We start from the raw sequence: 24,985 nt of genomic DNA, 5'->3' as shown, positions 1-24,985 counted from the left end.
AAGATATTTTATTTTTCCATTTTCCTTTGCATCGTGTTATATTTTCTACTTCATTACATGAATTGTTAGGTTAGGTTAGGTTAGGTTAGATTTGGTATATGGAATGATTCAAATGTGTTTGGCTGTTGTTTTATTCCAGTTTTACCCTGATTATGAAATTTAATGATGCGTTTCAGTAGTGCTTGGAATGGAATTTTCAGGTTACGAGACTACTTCCAGAACCAATTAATTGTCGTAGGTAAAGGAACCAATGTAAACTCCCACCAAGTAACGATATATTGTTTTAAAAGGTTTTAGAGTTTAATCAAATAACTGATTTTCAGATTTCCATAGCTTTCCACTACAGAAGTATTTTGGTTACCAAAGACATTCATTTGTTTACAAGAATTTTGCAATAATACAACCAATTCATGGTGTACCCTGCTACTCCCGGTAGTTAGCTGGGATAGGCTACAGCACTTCCGTGACCCTCGGGAGGGTAAGCGGCAGGGAAAATGAATGAATGAATGAATAGTTTTGCTGTTAAGAGGACACTATTTGTTTCCATGAATATTTCACAGAAATATTTTTAAAAAAATAAACATGTTTTATTTTCCTATTTAGAAATACCATGTTTTTCACTTTAAAAGTTGTAATAAAGAATATCGGAGATTGATTTCCTGACGCAAGTATTGCTATTCGTAGTACTGCTACAGTGGTATGAAAAAGTACCTGAACCTTTTGGAATTTCTCACATTTCTGCATGAAATCACCATCAAATGTGATCTGATCTTTGTCAAAATCACAAAGATTAAAAAACAGTGTCTGCTTTAACTAAAACCACCCAAACATCTACAGGTTTTCATATTTTAATGAGGACAGTATGCGAACAATGACAGAAGTGGGAAAAATAAGTGAACCATTACATTTGATATTTTGCCCCCCCATGAACTCCATTCTTGGCCATAGTTTTACATATAGTTGATGTGTGCACAGAGATTGGACTGTGCCAGTGATTTCTGTAAGTCTTTAGCAGACACTCTAGGGTTGTTTTTTATTTATTTATTTATTTTTACCCCTCAGAGTATTCTGCGCTGAACTTAACATCATCTTTGGTGGACGGCCACTCCTTGGGAGAGAAGCAACAATGCCAAACTCTCTCTATTTGTAGACAACTTCTCTGACTATCGATTGATGAACATCCAGACTTTTAGAGAAGGTTTTGTATCATTTCCCAGCTTTATACAAATTAACAATCCTTGATCGCAGGTCCTCAGACAGCTCTTTTGACCGAGCCATCAGTGATTGGGCACACAGCTGACTTAAAGTTGCAATTGCTCTTTAAGTCTCCTTAGGCAGAGGGCTCACTTATTTTTTCCCCTTCTGTCATTGTTTGCATGCTATCGTCATTAAAATATGAAAACCTATAAATGTTTGGGTGGTTTTAGTTAAAGCAGACACTGTATTTTCATCTGTGTGATTTTGACAAAGATCAGATCACATTTGGAAGTGGTTTCATGCACAAATGTGAGAAATTTCAAAAGCTTCAGATACTTTTTCATACCACTGTAAATAATAATAATAATAAATAATAATCGAAACCATAAGCTTTGTATCGCCAATCGTATCATATCGTGTGGTACCCAAAGGTTCCCTCCGCTACTCAACAGGGTCCAGGTATGAAAAGCTCCACTCAGACTGGATGGGTGCACCAATGTAACTCTAAACTGTCGCTCTTCCATGCCAAAGACAACACATAAAGTTGGACCTTGCACATGATAGTTAACTTCCTGAAATAATTGCCTACCCTCATATGTCTGTAGTATGAAGACGTATCTAAAAGAGGACTGAAAATTTTTGAGCACGTTATGATTCGCCAAGTCATTACAGTGGCTGCTTCACTTTTAGCCAACTGAATCAATTGTCGACATTTGCCCTGCAGCTTAATGTGTTTTTTTAAACAAAATAGCTCTATGAGGGGCTGCCTGGTTGAGTGAACGGCAGGAATGCGATCTATTTTGGGAACGGTGGAAGCCCCCCTCTCTTGCTCCTGTTGTCCTGTCCTAGGGTTCTTCTGCTTTGAGCTACATGACTCTTTATCCTCAGCAAGATGAGAGCACTTCACACTTCTTCAGTGAAATTGGAGCTCTACCTTCAGCCTTCTTATTTAGTCCATGAGCTATTTTTATTTCCTGCCAAACCTATGCCTAAGACCTCGGCCTGCTGACTCTGTTTGTTTTGTACATGTGTACAAACGTGTGAGTGTAATGGTTAAAAAGTAAAAAGGTGCCTCAGGTTCAGAATAACCCAAGATGACTCTTACAAAGAATCTTGTGTAGCTGTAGCAAAAATGTTGCCAAAGATGCTCAGCCCAGAGAGATTTCATTTGATAATATGACCTTTTTAGGGTTTGGAACACTACACTGAAGTACTTTTTTTTTTTTTCAAATGATATCAGGGAAAAGGTTATTCTTAGTGACCACTGTGTGGTGCAAAGTGTTGAGTAATAATAGAAAGGGTTTTAAAAAAAAAAAAAAAAAAAAGGTTGGGAGATTAAAAAACAGTACATGGTTACTGTGCTTTGGGTAACTGAAGGAAAAGGCCATTTGTTTTTAAGGTCAGCTGTGAGTTCTAGGTAAGTTGAACCATTTTCGTAATTCTTAACTTTCAATACTGTGCTCGTTCTAGATGAATTGGCAAACTGGCACCACATACATATGTTAGATTAGGGATGTACCGAAAGCTAAATTTATGGCTGACACCCAAAACCGGATATTGGAAGCACTTGGCTGAAAACCGAAAGGCCGAAAAATACACATGCTTATCATTAATTTTTTTACTTATTATTTTAAAAAATATTTTATTTCATCGTTTTCCTGATTAATGCCCTTTGCTTTGGCATTGGTTGTACAATCCTTGAGGCTCGAGAAAAGTAGTTTGCTTGGTGCCGATTCTGAAACCCGATGGGAGGGTGCGTTCCCGGGGGCAGTGAGCGCTGGCGTCGTCACAGCATTCTTTTCAGTAAACGTAGATAAACACTTCACGGCCGATGAAACCTTGATAAAGGCGTTTTCTTGAAGGTTTGGAACACTTTAAAAATGGGTCCTACGCCTCCAGTTGCTAAGCTAAATTAAATCTCGATGTATATTTGTGTGGAACTGTAGTTCACATCAACAACAAAAAACTTCCGTTCTTGCCGAAAATAGTCAAGCTCTTTACAAAACTGTTACAATCTCTTCTATTCGTTAAAATAAGACTTGGTGTTTTCTTGTGCAACAAGTGGAATTGATCGAGAGCCAGGCAAGTGGGCCGAGTCCTAGCGGTGACGAAGCCGAGCAAATTTACCCCGGCCAGATTAAGTGGCGACTGGCAGAGGGGGTGGAAGAGACGCAGAAACAAATGTGATAAAAAGAGGAAGGGGACGTGTCATAAACGTATTGTACAAAACCACAGCAAATGCACATGTATGCATTTAAATACTATTGTATACTGTTTGGCGTATTCGCTTAATTGAAGTCCAGACTACTCAAGCTTAGGCGCAAATGCATTGTACTCTATGTGATGCGGGACATTAATGGAAAGCAACTTCAGAACGAGCGTGTAGCCCGGGTACTGCCCTGGGGCCGTGGCCCTTTCCTGGCGGCCCAGGGTGGGATGGGGTGGGGGGTGGGGGGGTATGCAGCAGCCACAGTTCCCTCCCGGGTCGGCCCGGCCGGAGCCGCGCCTTCTTGTACCGGATACCGGAGAGGTGCTCCCTGGGGGGCTCATGGTTACCTCCTCACGGCAGGCCCCGCCATTCCTGAACCTTTTTTAACGCACCACAGACCATACTCCACTGGAGAGCTCCGGCAAAGGGCGGTGTGACGGGCGGCTGGATAGAATTTCCATGCAGCGGTCCCACTGCCCCAAGCTGAGCTCTCCTATTTTAATGCATACATTGCCCTCCCCACACAATCCCATCACGGTGCTGGGTAATGGCTGCCAGCCGGGGACCTGGCAGCCACAGTAATAGGGTAGTAGGTGGGCCCCACACTTTCTCTTTATGGCATGGCTCCCAGGGCATGGCCTCCCTTCTGCCTGGGCTGCCGGCCGCGGGAGTGGGGGAAGGTCAGGGCTCCGATCTCGCGGCGGCTCGTCTGCGTTCTCCTGCTTCCGCCTTCCTCTCTCTTCTCTGCCTGGGTATCCGCCCTGTGCTCCGTCGCGGGTCGCTGGCTGGACGCCGGTGTATCGGCTGGGTGTTACCTGCTCCGGCTGGGGACCCTGCCCTGCCCTGGGCTTGGTGGTCCGCTGGCTGTCCCGTGGCAAACTGTGCAGGTTGGGGGGCTACGGCTGTGGCTTGTGGGCCGTTGTGAGGGTGGGCATTGTGTTGGTGGTGCGTCCCCTCTTCCCATCCCTGAAGGCCGGTTGATGGGAGCGCGGGTGGCCCAGTGGACCACCCTGGATCCTGGGGGGGTGACGATGGCTTCTCTGCTCGGCTGCAGGAGGAGTGATGGGCTGCGCACAATGGGAGTATGTCAAACTCTCATTGTCAAACATTAAAACTGTTCAGACCATCCAGACACTTAGACTTCCATTCTCCGTGTCAAACAGCTGAACAGGACAAGTTTAAAACAATATATATACATTTTTTTTTTTTTAAACGAGCGTGTTGCAGCGATGAATCAAATTTATTTGATTGTCCTTTATTTAATAATTTATATGTTTCTTTGATACCTCAAAACACTTCCAAACCGCGGACATATTGGCTGTGAGCCAGTAGTGCTGCTTCTCGCCATGTTTTGATTACATCATCACAAGAGGACTATAGGAATCTTCACACTATTAGGTCGTAAAATTTTGGTCTTTTAACCGAAACCGAAAGTGCATTTTGTAGCTATTTTCGGCCGAAAGTTTTCCGCGCCGAATTTTCGGTCATATTTCTAGTTGATTAAGCGCTACATGAGAGAGAACCTCAAATGGGCATACGGTAGAATAATCATATAATAAACACTTTTCAATTAAGGTCTATGTGGGACAAATACAAAGTCCATGTATTGTATATGTATTGTATGTATTGTATAAGTAGCAGTGTATGTTCTGTTGAAGGCGCATAAAGATCTCGTGGGAAAATCTGAGGAAATTAAGTTGGATTTGTAGACATGCGGCCAATCGCAGAGTTATGGCCACTTTAGCCTCCATTTACCCTGTAATTATGAAACCATTTGTCTTCATCAGTAATGTAGCATTGCTCACACAGTATGAATTTCCCTTTTGAACAATCTCTGTGCAAATTGAAGGTTGAGAATTGAAAAAAATAGCTCACGATCGAATATTGGCATAAGTTTTGCGACTATGTAGGGTAATTCACACCGGCTGTGACAAGATTTGCTGTGTTCAAGCCGTCATAGGTATTTGCAAGCATACTAATCAATATGTCAATTTCCACCGCCTGTGGAATCGTCTACGGCGTGCCGCAGGTAATCGTAGGCTTAACGCAGAAGTCTATTGTTTTCTGGACGGCGTAGCCGGACCGCATGATGTTACAACAATACTACTGTGCTGGAAAGGATATTTATCACTGATACAAAATCAAACTACAGGTTTCCTTATTTAAAAAAAGAAGAAAAAAAAAGAAAAAAAAACACTTTTGCCAATGAAGATCACAGTTATTATCACTTCGAGGTGAAATGTTAAGCTAAAGCTATTTTATTTTCCATACTTTTCATTATCATGAACAGATAAAATATTTACTTTTATCATGAACTTGTACAGTCCTCATGCAGAAAAAAACAAACTCAGTCGATAAAAAGATTTTATTATTACATATTGTGCCTGAATTTGTGCATTCTCGTGAGAGAGAGCCGTAGACATTCGTAGCGCAAACGCAACCAGTACAAATTGACCTGCGATATTTTCGTAGCCGTCACGCAACCGTGTCGTAGCCGTGTGAATTTGGGGTAAGGCACACCAGTCTTCACGCCGCTCCCTTTCAGTTCAACAATGAAACTGTATTCATTCCTAGGGGTGTGACAAAATATCGAAATTGTGATATATCGTGATACTTTGTATCCCAAAAGGTTAATGATATGCTCCTGCATGAATCGAGATATCATTTTAAAAAAGTGTCAATGTCTTAAAAAAAAATAAAAAAGGAACCAACAAGTTGCTACCACAATCTTCCACTATAATAGTGTCTCAGTTAACTCTAAGGCTGCCTTGACGGTGCTCGACACCCAATCCATTTAGACTGGGAACGTTCGTTCATTCGAAACCAGAGCATTCACAGTCATTCATTCAGATTTTCAGGGCATTTGTAGGTCACTTGCTGTTCATTTTAGGGCATTTACAGGTCATTTCCTGTTGAGTTTGAGTCACTGCCTATTCATTTGGGTGATTCCCAGGTCTGTAACACATAATGAACAGAAAGTGACCCATACAACACCCGAAAATCAACAGGAATTAACTAAAAATCAACAGGTAAATGACCTTAAATGGCCCAAAATTACCTCATTGCCTGACATTGGCTGCTACTGACGGCCAAAGACATTCAATCTGTTTGATGTGGGAGAGATGGCAGATGAACATTCATTCATTCGCTGCCACCCTCCCAGTTCAAATGGATTGGACGTCTACTAGTGACAAACTCATTCCAATTCACAGCAGAAGCTTGTTTTTCTGTTTATAAATTGTTTTTAGAATATCCTAGAATGATTTCCTGACCAATGTATCGATAACCGTTATATCACCATGTCGTCAGATCATCGTTATCGTGAGCTTTGTATCGCCACCGTGTCGCATCGTGAGGTACCAAGAGGTTCCCACTCCTATTCATTCCTATATTTTGCACTCTTCTTGTGTTTAAGTGAAATACATAAAGGAGATGTCTGCCTTCTTCAAGAGTTCGGGCTCTCCTGGGGGAGCTCTCCCATGGGACTCTCCTCCCCCAACGCCTCAGAAGGGTGCTGACCTCTTGTCCGCCGAGTCAAGGGAACCCCGCAGCATCCCCATAAAAATGTGCCAGGTGTCTCGCAAGCAGTGCCCCCCTGACACAGAAAACCGGTATGTGCTTCACATAAACGGTTCATTCAGTTCGGTCAGTTTAAATCAGAGAGAAGAGTCAAATCCCCTTGTCTTCTACTCCCAGGTACTTCGAGGTTGTTTCCCACAACAGAAAGAACTCTGTGTTCTTGCGGGCCAAAGACCCAGCCATGGCCCAGTCCTGGTACAATGCCATCCAGGCTTGTACTGCCAACCTTTTACCACAAGTGAAGGAGGAGTTGAAGAAGTTGCAGCCAGGAATGGAAGTCAAACACTTGGGCTGGATTACAGAACAGGTAAGGAGATGATCATCTGGTGCTATCCATACTGAGAAAGATTTCTTTTAAGAACACTTTAAGGTGACAAAGTTTTGGAGGTTGTTCCATCTTTTGCAAATATGCATGTATGGCTTTTGTTAAAACCTTTATAGGGCAAGTGACTATTTTTTTGTTAATATTACATTTTGGTGTAGCGCAAAAGTGGCCTCAATGACTCAAACATTGCGGTCCACTAATCTGGACGGCACTTCTCAATTATAATTCTATATATACACAGTGATGCCTTGTTTTTTTGCAGTTAACGGGGACCAGAACCCTCCACGAAAAGTGAAAAGCCGCGAAGTAGGATATAATTACAGTACCTGCATGATGCGTGGGGGGGAACTTGGCACACCTCCTGGGTGTTGTGTAGGTCCACTAACGAGCGAAGAGAGCGTGTAGCGGGGATATGATGCTTCATTTGCGGGTTAAAATTTTCACAGAGAAGTTGGAGGTTTGTAGCAGGCTTAGGGTGCTGTCAAAGCAGGTAAAAATGGTGAAAAGTAACACTGAAAATGACCCCGGAGGTCGTGGAGGTGTTTGGCAAAGTTAATCATAATGGGAGCGGCTGCAATGGTGCTCGTTGGTGCTCTCATGTGTCAATCCCGCAGCAGGAACCAATCACGCCTTTTATGAGTGCACGTGGGTATGTACAACGCCCATGTCTAATGTTTGCCTTCCTGCGTATCAATGCCTGTTTGGCCTCAAAATGAAATACTGCTTATTTTTTCATTTTTATTTTTTGATTAATACTTTTTAAAACCCCGTGATGCACTGAATCTGTGAACGGCAAAGTAGCGAGAGATTACTGTAAATGTGTGTATATATATATATATATATATATATATATATATATATATATATATATTGTGACTAAATAAATACATGAGAGAAATATGTGAGAATATACCATTAACCATTAACAGATTGCCTGGCAGTGACAACGGTATATGTCCAATTGATTTAAACTCGAACGAATGGCCGCGAATGCGAATCTTTCAGTGCCATTGACAGCACCAGACGTCCAATCCATTTTGACTGGTAGGGCTGTTAACGACCAACCTCTACCAGTCAAAATTATTTGGACATCAGGCACCATCAATGGCAGCCAATGAGTTTAATTAGTGCCCAAAAGGGTTAACATGATGATGTGACTAAGCGAACACTACATAATCACAATTTATAAATAAGAAATATTCACTATGTTCAATATACTTTTTTTTTTTTTCTTTAATCTACAAAGCCTGTTCAAGAACCAGTTATGTTTTTTAATAAGGTTTAAACTAGTTAAGTTGTGTGGAGATATTTAAAGTCATACATGAATGATGACATTTTATGTGATTCAAACTCTGCAAAATGGATGATGAATTCTGCTCGAGGGGTCTATTTGAGGCGGCCGCCTCTGTGGTTGCAGCGGTGGGCTGGCCAAAAAAGTACAGAGATTCTCAAACTCCCCTCAAAAAGTTGTGGAGTGGCATAATGAGTTAAGAGAAATAAGCAATAGAGTCAAATAGCACTGTTGTTGTTGGCAGCCCTTTAATTTTCCTCTGTCTTTTGGACAATGATACGTATTAGTCATATTTTAAAATATGTTTGTCTTCGTCTAGTTTTAGTCACGTTCACTCAAAATGTTTTTGTCTGTAAAATTTTACTCAAAAAATGAATAGATAAATAAAGATTTCCAACTGTTTTGAATGGATATTGACAGACAAGCACAAATTGTACTGTAGCGTCTACAACAGGGGTCAGCAACATTTTTGGTGTGGAGTGCCACTTTCAAATTTTCTTGTCAATCAGTGTGCCACACCAAGATTAATGACGCACATTCGAATTTTTATATCCAACAGAGCTGTAATTTTTACTCCAAAGAAGTCTGCTCCCTTGTTTACTTTTTATGCACTCATCCTGCCCTGCTATGTGTTACACTATGCACAATTTTTGATTTCATATTACAAATATGAAAGATGCCTACCTAAATGTGATCCCTGGCCTTGTTTTCCATGAATTTTCATGTTTTGTCTCGTAGTATCGACACACAGCGGTCTCGAGGCATAATGCACAGAGCTAGCGGAAGTAACCAGCCAACCAGTTGTTACCGGCATCCCTAATGGGGTCGCTGTCCCCTACAATATGTCCGGCTTACTAGTTAAGCGTAGAAGAAGTCTGGGCGAGAAAAATAGAGGCAGCGAAGCAAGGTGTTGAGAAAGTTGCACGGAGAGCGCCGTGAAAAGTGGCTGTGTCCCATGCTGGCTTTTGTCTTGTTAAAAGAAGTCTCCAGCAAAATGCAATCCAACGCGTCACTGTGTTTTTATTAGTGATGCACGATAATACATTTTTCAACCGATAACGATAACCGATAATTTCCTCCTCATTCCAACCGATAACCGATAATGTCAAGCCGATAATTCTATTAAAAGATTTATGTAAAACTTTAAAGTATACACAAAAGAAAATATTACTGTGCAAAAATATAATTTATTGCTCTTTTTTTCAACATAAAATATGAACAAGTATTCAATTCTAACATCCAAATAATGACAGATTGTCTGACATTGTGCAATGGTAAACTTTTGGCAACAATTACTTACAGAGTAAATACCTAAGTTGCACAAAAATGCCTTTAAAAGTAAGCCATTCCTAACATGTATAACATTAATACACTGCAAAACACACCTCCTTAAAACTAGTCAGTTTTAAGTGTAAATCTATTGGAAATAAGTCAAATTATCTGCCAGCGCTTCAAGTGTATTTCTCTCAGATTTCTTGGAAGAAAAATAGCTAGTTGAAAATAATCTTAACAGCCTTATTTTAAGCAATACATTATTATACTTAATCCTAAAAAAAAAAAACTTAGAAGAAGAAAAGATTTTGAATAATATTTGTGGCTACAGAATGTTATTGTTATTTCATTACAACAGGAATGTGCATATTTAAATTGATAAGTGTTAATAAGTGCCAATAAGTTTTGATTATCTACTGTGACTGTAATTGAGCAGACAAATAAATTAAATTAATTTGAAAAGTGATTGCTAATGTTATATGCTTTATTGCGCACTGTGAAAATGATTAACTCGAAGAGCGAGATGTCATGTACCCATTCTGCAGCGCTTTGTTTACATTTGCGGCACTCACGACATGTGCTTTACAGCAGCTAAACTGATACACGGCAGTACTATTTGGCTGGAGTTGGAGCTCGCAACTCCGTGCGTGTTGTTTTGTGCCTGAGTTTTGTTAAGCCGAAAATAAAGGCAGCGTTACAAAGTCATCTGACCGCTCGTCATTTTACATACTGAAAGCATTATTGACTGGCTGACTTCGTTTTCTCCATGTTTAAATTATCATCTAACCACTGTGCCGTCATGATAAGCTTACTTGCTGGACATCACTTTTCCAAATATCCGTGGTGAAAATGTGATTGGCATGTTTTTCATGAAGAATGGTGGTCGTAGGGCTTTGGCTCTCGGGTCATTTCGGTAAAAAAAAAAAAAAATCGTGTCTCGTCTCGGCGGCTACGTTCGTACTGGATAATCCGCCCGCACCGGCCTGTTCGCCGCGGCGTAATCAGGGCCTGGCTCTGCTCGCACGCCGTGGGGGAACGCTCGAGAAACCGGGGTGTTCGCCGGAGGTCCTGAAGCCGGGGAACCGGGCTCTGCCCGCCCCGCCAACGGCGAGGCGGCGGCGGCCTGCCGGACCGGCCAGAGCAGCGGGCTCTGTCGGAGGACGGCTACTTGCAGACTATCGGTCTCCAGTCGTGCCGGTGTTTAGCCTTAGATGCGAGTTTACCACCCACCTTGGGCTGCTTTCCCAAACAACTCGACTCTGTATTGTCACAAGCCCTGTAGTTTAGCTTGTGTTTACAATAGCTTTAGCATTCCCGCTAGCAGCAGCCTCGTATTCGTTCCAAAAATCTTTGTGATGCAGTTTTAAATGAATGCTGGGTTAGTGGTTTTGAATGAGGACGCTTTCTTTCGGCCTCGTGGAACTTCTGCGGTACATGTTTCGCAGATGGCGAGAGCATCGTTTTTTCTAGTAAAAGCCGCCATAATATTCAACTATTTCTTGTCGTGTAACTCCGCCTCCTTAACCCCTCCTCCCTCAGGGGCTTCAGAGAGGGGAGGGGTTGAGGAGGCAGCGTGCTGAATTCTTCGGTTGTGCACACCTGGAGGCTAAATCAAGTATATAATTATCGGATTGCATTATCGGTTGAATTTTTTTATTATCTGGATTATCTGTGTGACGTCATAATTGCCATTATCGGCCAATAATTATCGGCGACCGATATTTGAATTTGAATTTATTGTCATTTGTCATCATCATCATCAACACAGCACACGACACAGATAAGAATGTCCTCACACCAAACCATGCTAAATGCCAGGGACAACTAGATATGACATAACAATTCTGGGACGCGCCCCGCAACGAAATCACATTACGGACTCTGCTTCTGCTACGTACACGCTGAACTTCCTCCGGAGGCAATTATGGAACTGGTAAACTGGGCCCTGAGTTCGATGGATGGAATATTCTCTACGATGCGACCTAACTCCGGTCAACGGCCTTGCCCAGTGACCACCTTCACGTCTGGATATGTGGAGGACGCCTGGGGTAAATGGAGACCGCTATGCCTAACGTCCCTCCTGATAGAAGATGCTGAGGATCTATACATCTTTGGCACGCTGCTGGCTCTAGCCTTCCTGATGCTACTGGCTGCTCTCTGGGTTCGTCGCTTCTCGATCAGGATGAAGAACCAACTCCATGACGCAGTGGAGATCGTTCGACGCAATGGCGACCAGTTGGCACTGTTAATGAAGGAGCAGGCAATGCTAAGTGACGCTGCCGCACGACTGGCCACAAAGATTGACGCGGAGCTGCGTGATCAAGAGAGACTCGCTCGTGCCAACCGGGCCAGAGATGATGATGACTAAACTCCTAATGGGATGCTGACTACAAATCTTCTAAAGTGGATGCAACACATGCGAGCCTCCAAAGCACCCCTGGCTTTCACCACTCACCAATCAAGGACATGAACTGATCAAAGATACATAAATTTATATGTCAAATCTCCATGGAAATTAATGACTTTTTGAACAATAGGCGCGAGACTGTCATTGGACTGATCATGAGCTGTTGCTTGTGCGACCTTGGTGGAAGGGGGACGGGTCCCGATAAGCTTTGGCTTTTTTCCGTTCCCTTTGTCATGTCTCTTTTCATCTTCTTGGATAAACAAATATTCCCCTCTTCTTTTCTTCCTTTTCCTTCTTTTTTGTTTTACGTTGATTTTAATGTTGATGATGATGATGATGTTGATGATGATGATGACAAATGACCGATATTATCGTGTATCTTTAGTTTTTATACACATTGCCACCTCTCTGAAGTAAGCAATGGACGAATCGACGACAACTGGCCACGTTAATCGCCGGTCCACTCCACACTACGGTGCGGAGTTGAAAGCACCGCAATTACCAAAAAGTGCAGATGGGTAACACAGTGTACTTCCGCCAGCTCTCAGATTGGTTGGCTTCGTGACATGTTAGTAGTGTGGGCTGAATTGAGCGCGCAAAGAAAAAAATCCGACGAGCGCAGGAGTCGAGAAATTGAGGAAGAGCTGGAGGAACGGTATGCTCAAAATCCATTATTGGCCGCATATAATGCCATAGGCAAAGGAGGTGGGAAGGGCGCTCTCGTAAAGCCCCTAAATAACAGGGCGCGCAACTGAAAATGCCTTAATTTCAGGTAAAAAGGCGCTTTTAAAAAAAAAAAAAAATTACCTTGCACTCGCATGTCACTGGTTAACCCTTCGCGTGCCAGTGCTGACACTTGTGTCATAGGTTGCCGACCCCTGGTCTACAAGGACGCCAACTTGGTGATAATACACACTCAGCAGGAAACGGTAAATTATTTTCAATTAATATACACACCTGACTGTCACAAACTTTATGTAAAAAAAAGTTGTCCTAGAGTTTAAGAGGACGCTCGCCATTAGCATTAGCCTAATCTTAATGGGAATGTGAATGCTATGCTAACACTACGAGTAACATTTAGTAGGTGATGGTCACTCAGCACAGATCTTTTAAGGCTAAAGCAAAATTGCATATTCTCTCTTGCTAAGATTAGAAAACAAATCTTACCATATGTATTTCAAAACGAGCAAGCCTGGAGACTGCAGAGGACACTGGTGAGTTGGAGAATCGTAGCACATCACATGAGTGACACAACCAGACACTACTATGATGCAGGCTAGCTACTTATAAAAATGTCACACATTGTGAACATGACGGAAACTATGGCGCATTTTCGTCTCGTGAGTCGAAAACTGGCATTCGTCTCGTGGTTTTTTTTTAGTCACCCAAGATGAGTTTTTAGCTCGTTATCGTCTCGTCATCGTCATGAAAAAAACTGTTCGTCAACGAAATATTTTTGTTATAGTCATTGTTGACGAAAACAAAACTGGTTGCAAGCTACATTGAAGTCATGTATGTGGGAAGATTGCAAGAAAAAAATGTCAGTCCAGACAGGATTCAAAATATGATAACCTATGTCATGTTCAAGAAAAGTTTATTTTAGCTTTTTGAAGAACAACATTTGATTGAAATAAAGGTATTTTTTGCACAATTCCAGGACATGTTGGCATTATCTAAAAAAACAAACAAAAAAAACTGGGATATTGCAGCATTCCTACAACCACAGAGATCCCTCCTGCTAATTGTATTCAATCTCTAAAATGTGTTTTTTTGTTTGTTTGTTTGTTTGTTTTAGTGATAAAAATACATCTTTGGACAGGATCCAAATACAGTGGGGCAGATAAGTATTTAGTCAACCACCAATTGTGCAAGTTCTCCCACTTGAAAATATTAGAGAGGCCTATAATTGTCAACATGGGTAAACCTCAACCATGAGAGACAGAATGCTGGGGGGGGAAAAAAAAAATCACATTGTTTGATTTTTAAAGAATTTATTTGCAAATCATGGTGGAAAATAAGTATTTGGTCAATACCAAAAGTTCATCTCAATACTTTGTTATGTACCCTTTGTTGGCAATAACAGAGGCCAAACATTTTCTGTAACTCTTCACAAGCTTTTCACACACTGTTGCTGGTATTTTGACCCATTCCTCCATGCAGATCTCCTCTAGAGCAGTGATGCTTTGGGGCTGTCGTTGGGCAACACGGACTTTCAACTCCCTCCACATATTTTCTATGGGGTTGAGATCTGGAGACTGGCTAAGCCACTCCAGCACCTTGAAATGCTTCTTACGAAGTCACTCCTTTGTTGCCCTGGCTGTGTGTTTGGGATCATTGTCATGCTGAAAGACCCAGCCACGTCTCATCTTCAATGCCCTTGATGATGGAAGGAGATTTTCACTCAAAATCTCTCGATACATGGCCCCATTCATTCTTTCATTTAGACGGATCAGTCATCCTGGTCCCTTTGCAGAAAAACAGCCCCAAAGCATGATGTTTCCACCTCCATGCTTCACAGTGGGTATGGTGCAATTCAGTATTCTTTTTCCTCCAAAAACGAGAATCTGTGTTTCTACCAAAAAGTTCTATTTTGGTTTCTTCTGACCACAACACATTCTCCCAGTCCTCTTCTGGGTCATCCAAATGCTCTCTAGCGAACCGCAGATGGGCCTGGACGTGTACTTTCTTCAGCAGGGGGACACGTCTGGCAGTGCAGGATTTGAGTCTCTGGTGGCACATTGTGTTACTGATAGTAGCCTTTGTTACTGTGGTCCCAGCTCTCTGTAGGTCATTCACTAGGTCCCCCCGTGTGGTGCTGGGATTTTTGCTTACCGTTCTTGTTATCATTTTGACGCCATGGGGTGAGGAGGGAGTTGAAAGTCCGTGTTGCCCAACGACAGCCCCACAACATCACTGCTCTAGAGGAGATCTGCATGGAGGAATGGGCCAAAATACCAGCAACAGTGTGTGAAAAGCTTGTGAAGAGTTACAGAAAACATTTGGCCTCTGTTGTTGCCAACAAAGGGTACATAACAAAGTATTGAGATGAACTTTTGGTATTAGGCTCGAGCGTTTACGTCACAGCAGCACGGGATCATGCGAGATTTGCGACAACGCAACCATTGCGGAAGCATCACGGGACATTTAAACTTAGCGGCAACCAAAGATGGAAAAAAGTAAGGAATACTTGCCAGTTCGATACAGAGACAAACTTGTTACCACGGCGAAGGACAGATATGTGAGCAATTTTAAGGATGTGAAAAATGTTGACCATCACGAGCAAGCCGAACACAAATGGAATAAAGATGTCGACAAGCTTCCACCACTACGCGAAATGGACATCATGCTGTATTTAGTGTTTGGTATATGTTACTACACTCATCAGCAATTCCGAAACTACAAATCGCTACAAAGCTACGAACAGTTTTGCTGCGGATGGGTGCAGGATCTTCACTTTATGACCATAGCAAACGGCAACACATCTTTCTAGCAAAGGTAGGCAATGTGTGTTTACATTAGTCTGTGACCACGGATGTACAAATCTTTTGCTGCATAAAATGTAGCCTGTGTACAAATTCTTTGCCACTCTCTCACGTCAAAATATTACAGCTTTTTCATTTAGCAACGACATGAATTATGTCTTATGAAGACAATGCACATGTATGCATGCTAGTTGTTTAGCTTTAGCAATAGCTAACAACAGGCCGACTTAGGGTGTAAAGTTACTGAAATTTGCGTAAACAAACGAAATTAACTTACCGGAGTGGAAGTGCATAGAGCAAACTCAGTGTGTAACTGGAGAATCAAACGTTATGCCCTTCCTTCTGATCGAGGCCACCCATGCCATTCTTCGACGTTTGGTAAGTTCAGATATGAGCTTTCCCTCGCCTTTTCTCCATGTAGGGATCCGGAAGAAACTCAATGGTGTTCCGTCGAGCTGTACATTCTCCTTTCTATTCGATCGGTTGTTGCAATTCTTTACCGCACAATAATTTCCAACCATTTTTAAAGAGCGACCTGTGTTGAAATGCCTCATTGCTTATGTTTCTCGCTTCCACAATGGCGATAGCGGCGGAAACCTCGCGAGTGCCACGTCATACGCTCGAGCCTAATTGACCAAATACTTATTTTCCACCATGATTTGCAAATAAATTCTTTAAAAATAAAACAATGTGTTTTTCTGCCCCCCCCCCCCCCCCCCCCAACACACACACACACATTCTGTTTCTCATGGTTGAGGTTTACCCAAGTTGACAATTACAGGCCTCTCTAATATTTTCAAATGGGACAACTTGCACAATTAGTGGTTGACTAAATACTTATTTACCCCACTGTACATGATGTGGATAGCCATTAAAGTGTCCACTCAGGCATGGAATTAAACTGATAAACGTTTATGTAACAGGTAAATTCGACAGGGATGAGAGCCTTTTTAAGAGCCTGTCAACAAATGTGTGTGTGATATGTGCAGGCGGTGCAAGGACCGGAGAGGCCGGTCCTCGCAGTGCTGACTGACCGGGAGCTGCTTCTCTACCCCGCCTTGCCCGAAAGCAAAGATGCCATCAGCAGCCCCGCTAAGAGTCACCCTCTCATCACCACCAGGTCAGTATACATTAATAAATAATGTACATACGCACAGCTACTGTATATATTACTCTGTAATATTAGAAACCAAGGCCACACCAAGTCACATTCTCACACTTTCCATGTCTGCCTCAGCAGATGTGTAATTCGGAAAACATTATTGTGAGCAGAATTTATGAGTCATACCATATATTCCCACCCAATTCATACTTTTAACCCTTTATGTCCTCCTGCCCTTTCTATACACCATAGACTAGTCCACTCCGGGCCAGGGAAAACCTCTCCTCTGCTAGAATCGGAGCTTTCATTTGGGCTACGTTCTGGCACAAAGCAAGGTGTTGAGACCCAGGTTTTCCGGGTGGATTCCCCAAAAGAGCTGTCGGCGTGGACTCACCTTCTGGTCGACGGCTGCCACAATGCCGCCGAACTCATCAAGGAGGTCACAACAGGTATAAAATGGAGCTCCATAATCATTGTAATGCAATGAAACCTAAGTCTGATTGTCGTTTTTAGTCCTTGTGTGCACTCAGGAGACGTAAATTCACTTTAAAAAATGCAAACAGTATACTGTGGAATTTCATGGAAACTCTTTATAGTCTTAGATCGTCCTCTAGTGGTTATATGAGGTGCTACAACATCCTCTCTCTCTTGCTGGTAGCACTATAGTACTTCTAAGTTCTGAGGCTCAAGTTTCAAATATCTGCCTTCCAAAGTGGAAAGTACGTGTCCTACATAGGCTTGCGTGTTTTTTTCTTCCTGGGAGTGAATGATCATGTTTCATTGAGTTTATCACTAGTTGACATCCAATCCAATAGAACTGAAAGGGATGGACTGGATGTCTATTAGTGATAAACTAATTTTAATTCACTGTAGAAGACTGAAAAGAGCCACGTGATTGGATGTCTATCATCATCAATGGCAGCCAATGAGAACAAAAAAGTATATGATAAGAGCAGTGTTCCTCTAATTAATGTAAACACACCGTGTCTCTGATCATAGCCTGCAGCTGGAACGGAAAGGAGTGCACCCTGGGAGTGCACATCGATGAGGGTTTCACGCTATTCACGGAAGAGTTGGGCGTCCGCAAGAGCGTCTTGCTGCAGCATCCTTTCGAGCGGCTGAGGATGTCTTCGGATGACGGCGTCCGTATGATGTTTCTTGACTTTGGAGGGCCTGAGGCTGAAATTGTGAGTCCAGTGCAGGTTTTCCCTACTGTATTTTTTCCTTACGTCTTCTAGTAGCTGGTCATATTGATTAATATAAAATAAGGACCAAATGATCACCCATCATATTCATATTGTTCTCATTGTCTTTATGCATTATATACAGTATTTTGACCCTTTTTAAAGTGTGTATTTTTTGTAAAAATACAATTTTACCTGATGCTAAATACTAGTATTATTATAACTAAAATAGAAGTAGTAGGATATACAAAAAGTATAATGTTAACCAATAATTGATGTTAAAAATAAAATAGCATTATTACTAAAAAAAAAAAAAAACTTTGTCGTATTATATCTATTAGTAATAACAATTCCGATTTATTTTTTTAAATCTCAAAACTAATTAATCAAATACAGATCAAATGATTTAAATAAATGCATCATCTTTACTGACGGTAAATACCAGCATGGCTTTATTTGTACAAATGCATTTTCATTTTATTGTTAATAATGATTATTATCCTATTCCATATTTCTAACCATGAATAAATATTATAATTGCACTAATTAAATATAAATACTCTTAATATACAGCTAAAATACATACTATTATATAAATACTATGTTAATTTTGTTTCCAAATTCAAATCATACAAGCAATAGATTAGACTTTATTACTGCTTTTGTTTTATTTTCTGTAACTCTTCTAAACCCTACCCAAAACGTTAAAAGTTTGCATAGGATGCCACCACTTCTGCTTAATAACACGCATTCACCCCTCCTGCCTCCTCCGCCTCCTTCGAAGATGAGGGATATTAGTTTATAGGTTTTTGTCCGCCAGCTGGAGCCACTGTAAGTGATGTACAAAGATGTTGTGAATGTTTTGGAGGTGTGGAACACCACTAATTTTGCTACTGAAAGTCAGACCTGCATCAGAGTTAGCATAAAATAACACAAGCATGAAAATCTCTCACCTTTCGGCGAAATTCGCCGTTTTGAAGTCAAAAAGGGCGACCTACGTGAATTGCGTAGATCCGAGGAGAAATTCTTTTTGGGAGGAGGGGGCGGGCGGGAGGTTTTATTTAATTATTATTATTATTATCATCATGTGATTAACTTAGTACGTAAACTGAGAACTTAAGAACACAGTCAGCAAATCCTTCTAGATGCTTCGCTGATGAGAACCAATCATCGGCCCAGGCTGCGTTCCATTATTCCAAACGCGCGCACTCCTTACTGTACATGGAGTGCTCGGAGAGCCTTTGGTTGCATTGCAAAGCTGCGAAAACAAAAAGCAGGCCTTATCCACACCGGGGCAGACCAGAGCGCAGCATACACACTTGCCTGTATTTGCCAGCAGATTGAATTTGGTGAGTAATGGTTTCAATCGTTTTCACATTTTGCGATATAAAAAAAGTTACTGCCATTCGTTGCAGCTTGCGTTGAACACTGCCAGAGCTGGCCAAATCTCCCATGAAAAAAAATAGCTCCCGTTAAATTGGCGTCAAGCTTGTGTATTTATCGGTAATATAAACGAAGAAACACACTGTTGAGTCAAATTAAGCGGCATACTCTCGGATGGAGGGGGCGCCTCACATCGCTCCCGTCGTCCGCCGGAGACGCGTTATTTTCGGCTTGGATTTGAGCTGACGGTCGGTGTCGGCACAACACCGGCCCGACGAGTGGTGGGAATGAGTCCTGCTTCTTAAAGCTTTTCAGAAATACAGGGATCCCTCGTTTTTCGCGGTTAATGGGGACCAGAACCCGCCGCAATAAGTGAAAACCGCGAAGTAGCCCCCCCCCCCCCCATTTTTTTTGTGCGTGTTCAATGCATTTATTCAGATTTTACATTTGAAAAAAGATACATATATATGACATGTTTTTTCACTTTTTTCACCAAAGTATCATTTATAAATGGTTTTCAAGCACTTCAAAATGTAAGAATTATGATAAGTTTTAAACATGTTACTGCCCCACCGAATTATTTTTAAACAAGAATAAAATGGTAAGAAAATGCTTGGCTTTATTAAATGCTTCATAGTGAGTCTACTCAAACCCTTTCAGGCTTTGGTAAACGGTGATTGACACATGTGCAAAGTTTTTCTTTTTATATATATTTTTTTGTTTGAAGCAACTTATTTGATTGAATAATAAAGACACAAATGTCCTAGCCAAAATGTGGCCCAAACGCAAAACAACATTACTTCAATGGAAAAAATTTGTTTCAAAAAAGAAAAATAGTTTTGAAATGCTTTTTTTGTCTCAAATTTATTTTTGCAATCAAAAACAATTTTTTTTATTGAAGTGACTTTTTGGGGATTAAAAGTATAGACTGTATTTTGATTGAAGCAACTTTGTTTTTGATAGAAGTAACTTTGTTTTTTGATTGAATAATAAAAACACAAATCTACCGCCATTGTTATTGAGAAAGAAATTAAGAAAGCTTTAAAACTAAAAGCCACCGGGGAGTCTGTTTTTTTGTTTTTTTAAATGTTTATATTTCATTACATAGACATGCGTCGTAGGGAAGGGAGATTGAGGGATAAAAAAAGGAGTTAGATGAGGCTGCTAAAGGCAGTGGATACCTCATCAGCTGGGTGAATAGCAGACCTGGTAAGAACAAGTTTGCTAGGATAGTCGGGTATTAAATACAATTATAAACACAATTACAATGTTATTTTTCTATAAGATTTTTATGTCATTGCTTTATTAATCATTAGGTGCTAGAGTTGTTAAGTATGGATAATAATGAAATAATAGTTTTAAGAAAACTGTGCTGCTGGTGGCTCAGTGACCATCTGATGTGGTTTGTTCTCAGATGAACAAGTTGAGGAAGGAAGTTTTGATGCAGAGGTTGAAGGAAGAAAAGAGGCAGACTGACTGAGTCACAGCCAGAAAGTGTTAATGACAGTTTTGATTTCTATTCACTGTTGCCCCCTCCCAATTAAAGTATGTCACAGTCACAGCCAATTATTATCTAAAGCTGGTTAAAATTGAAGTTATGTTGTTTTAAGGTGTATTAAATACTTGCTCTTGTGCCCCTTTTGATCTACGATCACCCGCCCCTCCACCGGTCTCTGCATGGCCCTGCTGAAACACAGTGTGGGTCGACAGAGCTCAATATTTTGTTGGGGTGTACAGTGTACTGGAACATATTTCCTCCACACCCTTCTCACCTTTTTAACCCCTGACCCATTTTCATGCCTGATAACATTAATGCGTGCGAATTTCTCGAACTCAAGCAGGAAGCTGCTTTGAGAGAAATCTCCTCCTTGAGGTTTTTCTACTGTTAATGTTAATCAAACAGTAAGAAATGTATTGAACCAAGGTTTTCCCCGTTCTCCCCAGTTTTCATTTTTATTTTATTTATGTGGTCTTATGTGGTCCAAAGGAGCGTACATTTTTTTGAGTTTGGCTGTGCTTGTGGAGAAAATCAGTCGTGTTTTACCTGAGGGTAGGCTCCATTTTTATTTATTTTTGTTATTCCCTGACTAAAAAGTTGTTGTTTTTTTGGTCATATTTAATTTATTTAGACGATTTGAGTGGTATTAAGACAAATGTTTATATTTTTGCATTCCTGGATACTTAAGAGTTGATTAACAAGCTTTTATTTCTTGTGTATTTTAAAATAGCTTGTGTTCAAATAATGCAATTTAAATTTGCTAATAAAATCCAGACCTTTATTCTGGAAGTTTTCAAAATGTTTCTTCAGTAGTGTTTTTAAAACAAAGGTTTGAATCGAATTGTGTATCATCTTAACCAATACATATGCTCTGCAAAAACCCACCTCCTTAAAACAAGTTACATTCCCTTGTTTTCAGTGTAAACCTACTCGAAATAAGTGAAATTATCTGCCAGTGCTTCAAGTAAATTTTACTCACTTAGATTTCTTGAAATAAGAAAAGCTCAAAATAAGCCTAAAAGACTTATTTTGAGCAAAAAGTTTTTTTTAGTCTGTAGAAAAATTGTCAGCAGTGTTCTTAATTCAAAAATTGATATTATTCAAAACATTATTTGAAAGCATTTTTGTCTTGATTTAGATGAAAAATTACTTTTAGATGTATGGACTTAATAGGAGCAATAGTAATATTTAGTTAACGTAAATGGAAGAATCTTACACGTTAATCTATTAACTTGTCTTTAACGCTCAACTCAAAACAAGATGGAGAAAGTGATTCGACTAGATTTAAGACAATTTTTGAGATAAAGACGTTATAAATTTGCAGTGTGAAAGTTAGTATAAATCAATACAGATTTATTTAGCATTAATCATTTAGCCTATCAATTAATTGGTTTCATATTAGTGAGAAACGTAGCCCTGAACCCCGTTCGCCCAATCTGTTTGGTCATATTAATGACCCGTCCCCAGCAAAAAGTGTACATGCAGTACCAATAAGTGTACCAATATTGAGACCACACCTACACCCTTGATTTTAGCCAATGGGTCCACTTATTATTTATTTTTCAATCTTAACTATTCCTCATTTTATGTGTGTGGGTGTGTGTATGTGAGTCCGAACATTGATTGTGGGGAGAACGGTTTTAAGGATTTTAAATGATTTTTTTTTTTTTTTTTAGCACTTTACTGGAGCAGCACTCTTAATTTCATTGTATATATTTGCAATGACAATAAAGGCATTCTGATTCTGTAGAAAATGGGTGTATGGATGTCTGTTTGAGCAAATACTTAAGCATTTTTGTTGAATTACTAAAAACTGTCTCCTTTTTGGTCCCTAGCAACTGGATCTTCATTCATGCCCCAAGACGATCGTATTCATCATTCACTCGTTTCTCTCCGCCAAGGTTAAGCGACTCGGCCTCCTGGCATGATGACATCAGTGACATCGGCATTAGGAATATTTGACACATTGACAAAAGAAACAACAACCCCGACTGACTTGAGAGCAAGTGATGACTAAATCGCTTGTGCTCTCTGGTTCCTCGTAGAAGACCGGCGGACATTTGGGCATTGAGGTTGTTGGCTCATGATTCACGTATTGATTATATAGCAGTTATTCATTTACTTTTTTTTTTCTTTGCTCCCTTTTCTCTGTCATCAGCTACGATTTTGGCATCTCCAACACTTCTATTTGTGTGTCATCAATGTCTTGATGATGTTGGACAAACATCTATTTAATTAAACGGAGTGACGGGAGACTGATCACTGCGTGATCTAAAATGACATAAGGATTCATGAAGTGAGGAACTGATGGATGTTTAACTCATTGGCTTCCATTGACGGTGATATATGTTCAATCCATTTGAATGCTAGCCCTCCAGTTCAAATGGATTGGACGTCGATGAGTGACAAACTTTTAAATCCACAGCTGAAATGTAAAAAGAGCCACATGACTGGTCATCTGTCATCATCGATGGCACAGAAAAAGTTGCCTAATCACAAAATATCTCATTTTTATGATGAGTATTTTTCCCATGATTATACTAACTAAGAGCCTAATATAAAACAAAAGTTATTTCATTTGATTCAGTTTACCTTAGCTGCAGATTTTGGTTTGGTTGGTCTACTAACAAAGTGGGCACCTAACACCTCATAACTAAATGGACTAAAGCCAGGTACACACATTACTGATTAAAAAAAAAAGTTTTGACAGCTGTTTTTAACTAATATTTGGGTGCAGAATCCAAAACTGATCTTAGTTGTTCTCGATCATGTCAAGTTTTTTTTCTCCACAGCTTACCTGCTTACTATATTGTTACTACTTGCACACAACTACTATATCCTTTGTAAAAACATAATAATGAACTTTTCAGGCATGCGTGTAGTTCAAAAAGGACATGATAGGGAAGAAAAATTAATGTGATTTGTTACAAACAGCTGTGAGACCTAAATCACCCCCCACCCCCACCCCAAAATGTGTCTCCTAGTGTAATTGGATTGAATTTGAACCGTATTTCCCCCTTTTATGACGAAAGTCAGTAGAGTCCGATTGTCCTATCAAGGTTGCAATTACCTGCCCAATCAATCAGTTCAGACAACAATTGGGGGCAAATAACATTAATGTTAAAGCTGTTTAATATTTACTACAACTCAAGGTGTAGTGGAGATTTCTGTCACTTGCGATCAAAGTAAGCAAAGGACTGGTTGTCGTATGCCATGGAAAGATTATCCAGACTGATTATCCTGACGTGTGGGATGTTTTTTTTTCCTCTCTGATCAAAACCTGCTCAATATTTGCAATGTCAAATCTACATTTGTGGTCAAATGAGGACGATGTAAGACGTACGTTGTAACTCATCTTTGATACACTATAAGCACAAACTTACACAAACTGATTTTTGATAAAAATTGGTCCATCTGGACCCTTTTTAAGGTACGAATCTGTTATGCATTCTTGAACCTTTGAATTAAAATACATGAGTTCATTCATTTAGTAAGTGGCTTTCATCCCAAACACGTATTTGTACAAAACATGAACTCCATTACATTTTAAAAGTCACCTTTTCACAGCACTAGCAATTGATTTGTATTCATAATATATGCGTGAACGCTCTCCTAAAATTAGAATGTATATTCTTATTTAAACAAGCAAAGGTGTGCCTTTTAAGGGTTGTTTGTACATAAACATGTAATAAACTTTGTTAACTTTTAACATATTTTGTTGTTTGCCTTATTGAGTTCACATGGAGCATCATTCTTAAGTTTGGATTTCAAATAGTCAAATGGTGTGAATGTATTATTATACTCTGGAACACTTAAAATGGTGCAGCTTTGTCATTTGTGTCTGTGTGACTGTATTACCGTAATTTTCGGACTATAAACAGCTACTTTTTCGTCTCATTTTGAATCCTGTAGCTTATAGTCCAGTGGGGCTTATTTGTTGATTTATTTGGGTCAATAGATAATACTTTATTTGACAGCGGCGTCCTAAGACTGCCACAAGACCATCATAATTATGATATGGCACTATTATGGGCATTAATGAATGAATATGACAGA

At 40.4% G+C, this 24,985-nt stretch overlaps 1 protein-coding gene across 1 annotated transcript in view; it reads left to right on the top strand.

Moving 5' to 3' along the window:
• The window catches only part of snta1 (syntrophin, alpha 1), an 83,188-nt gene extending 58,550 nt beyond the window's left edge, over positions 1-24,638 (top strand). The window contains exons 3-8 of the mRNA XM_057845588.1: positions 6,822-7,017; positions 7,103-7,292; positions 16,752-16,882; positions 17,117-17,313; positions 17,864-18,051; positions 22,765-24,638. Of these exons, the coding sequence (XP_057701571.1) occupies positions 6,822-7,017; positions 7,103-7,292; positions 16,752-16,882; positions 17,117-17,313; positions 17,864-18,051; positions 22,765-22,857 (995 nt within the window). The 3' untranslated portion in view covers positions 22,858-24,638. The remainder of the gene's footprint in view (positions 1-6,821; positions 7,018-7,102; positions 7,293-16,751; positions 16,883-17,116; positions 17,314-17,863; positions 18,052-22,764) is intronic.
• The last annotated feature ends 347 nt before the right edge of the window (positions 24,639-24,985 follow it).

This window comes from Corythoichthys intestinalis, chromosome 9 (assembly GCF_030265065.1).
Source record: "Corythoichthys intestinalis isolate RoL2023-P3 chromosome 9, ASM3026506v1, whole genome shotgun sequence".
NCBI lineage: Eukaryota > Metazoa > Chordata > Actinopteri > Syngnathiformes > Syngnathidae > Corythoichthys > Corythoichthys intestinalis.
Note: the sequence above shows the minus strand (reverse complement) of the source record. Positions and strands in the feature narration are given on the sequence as shown.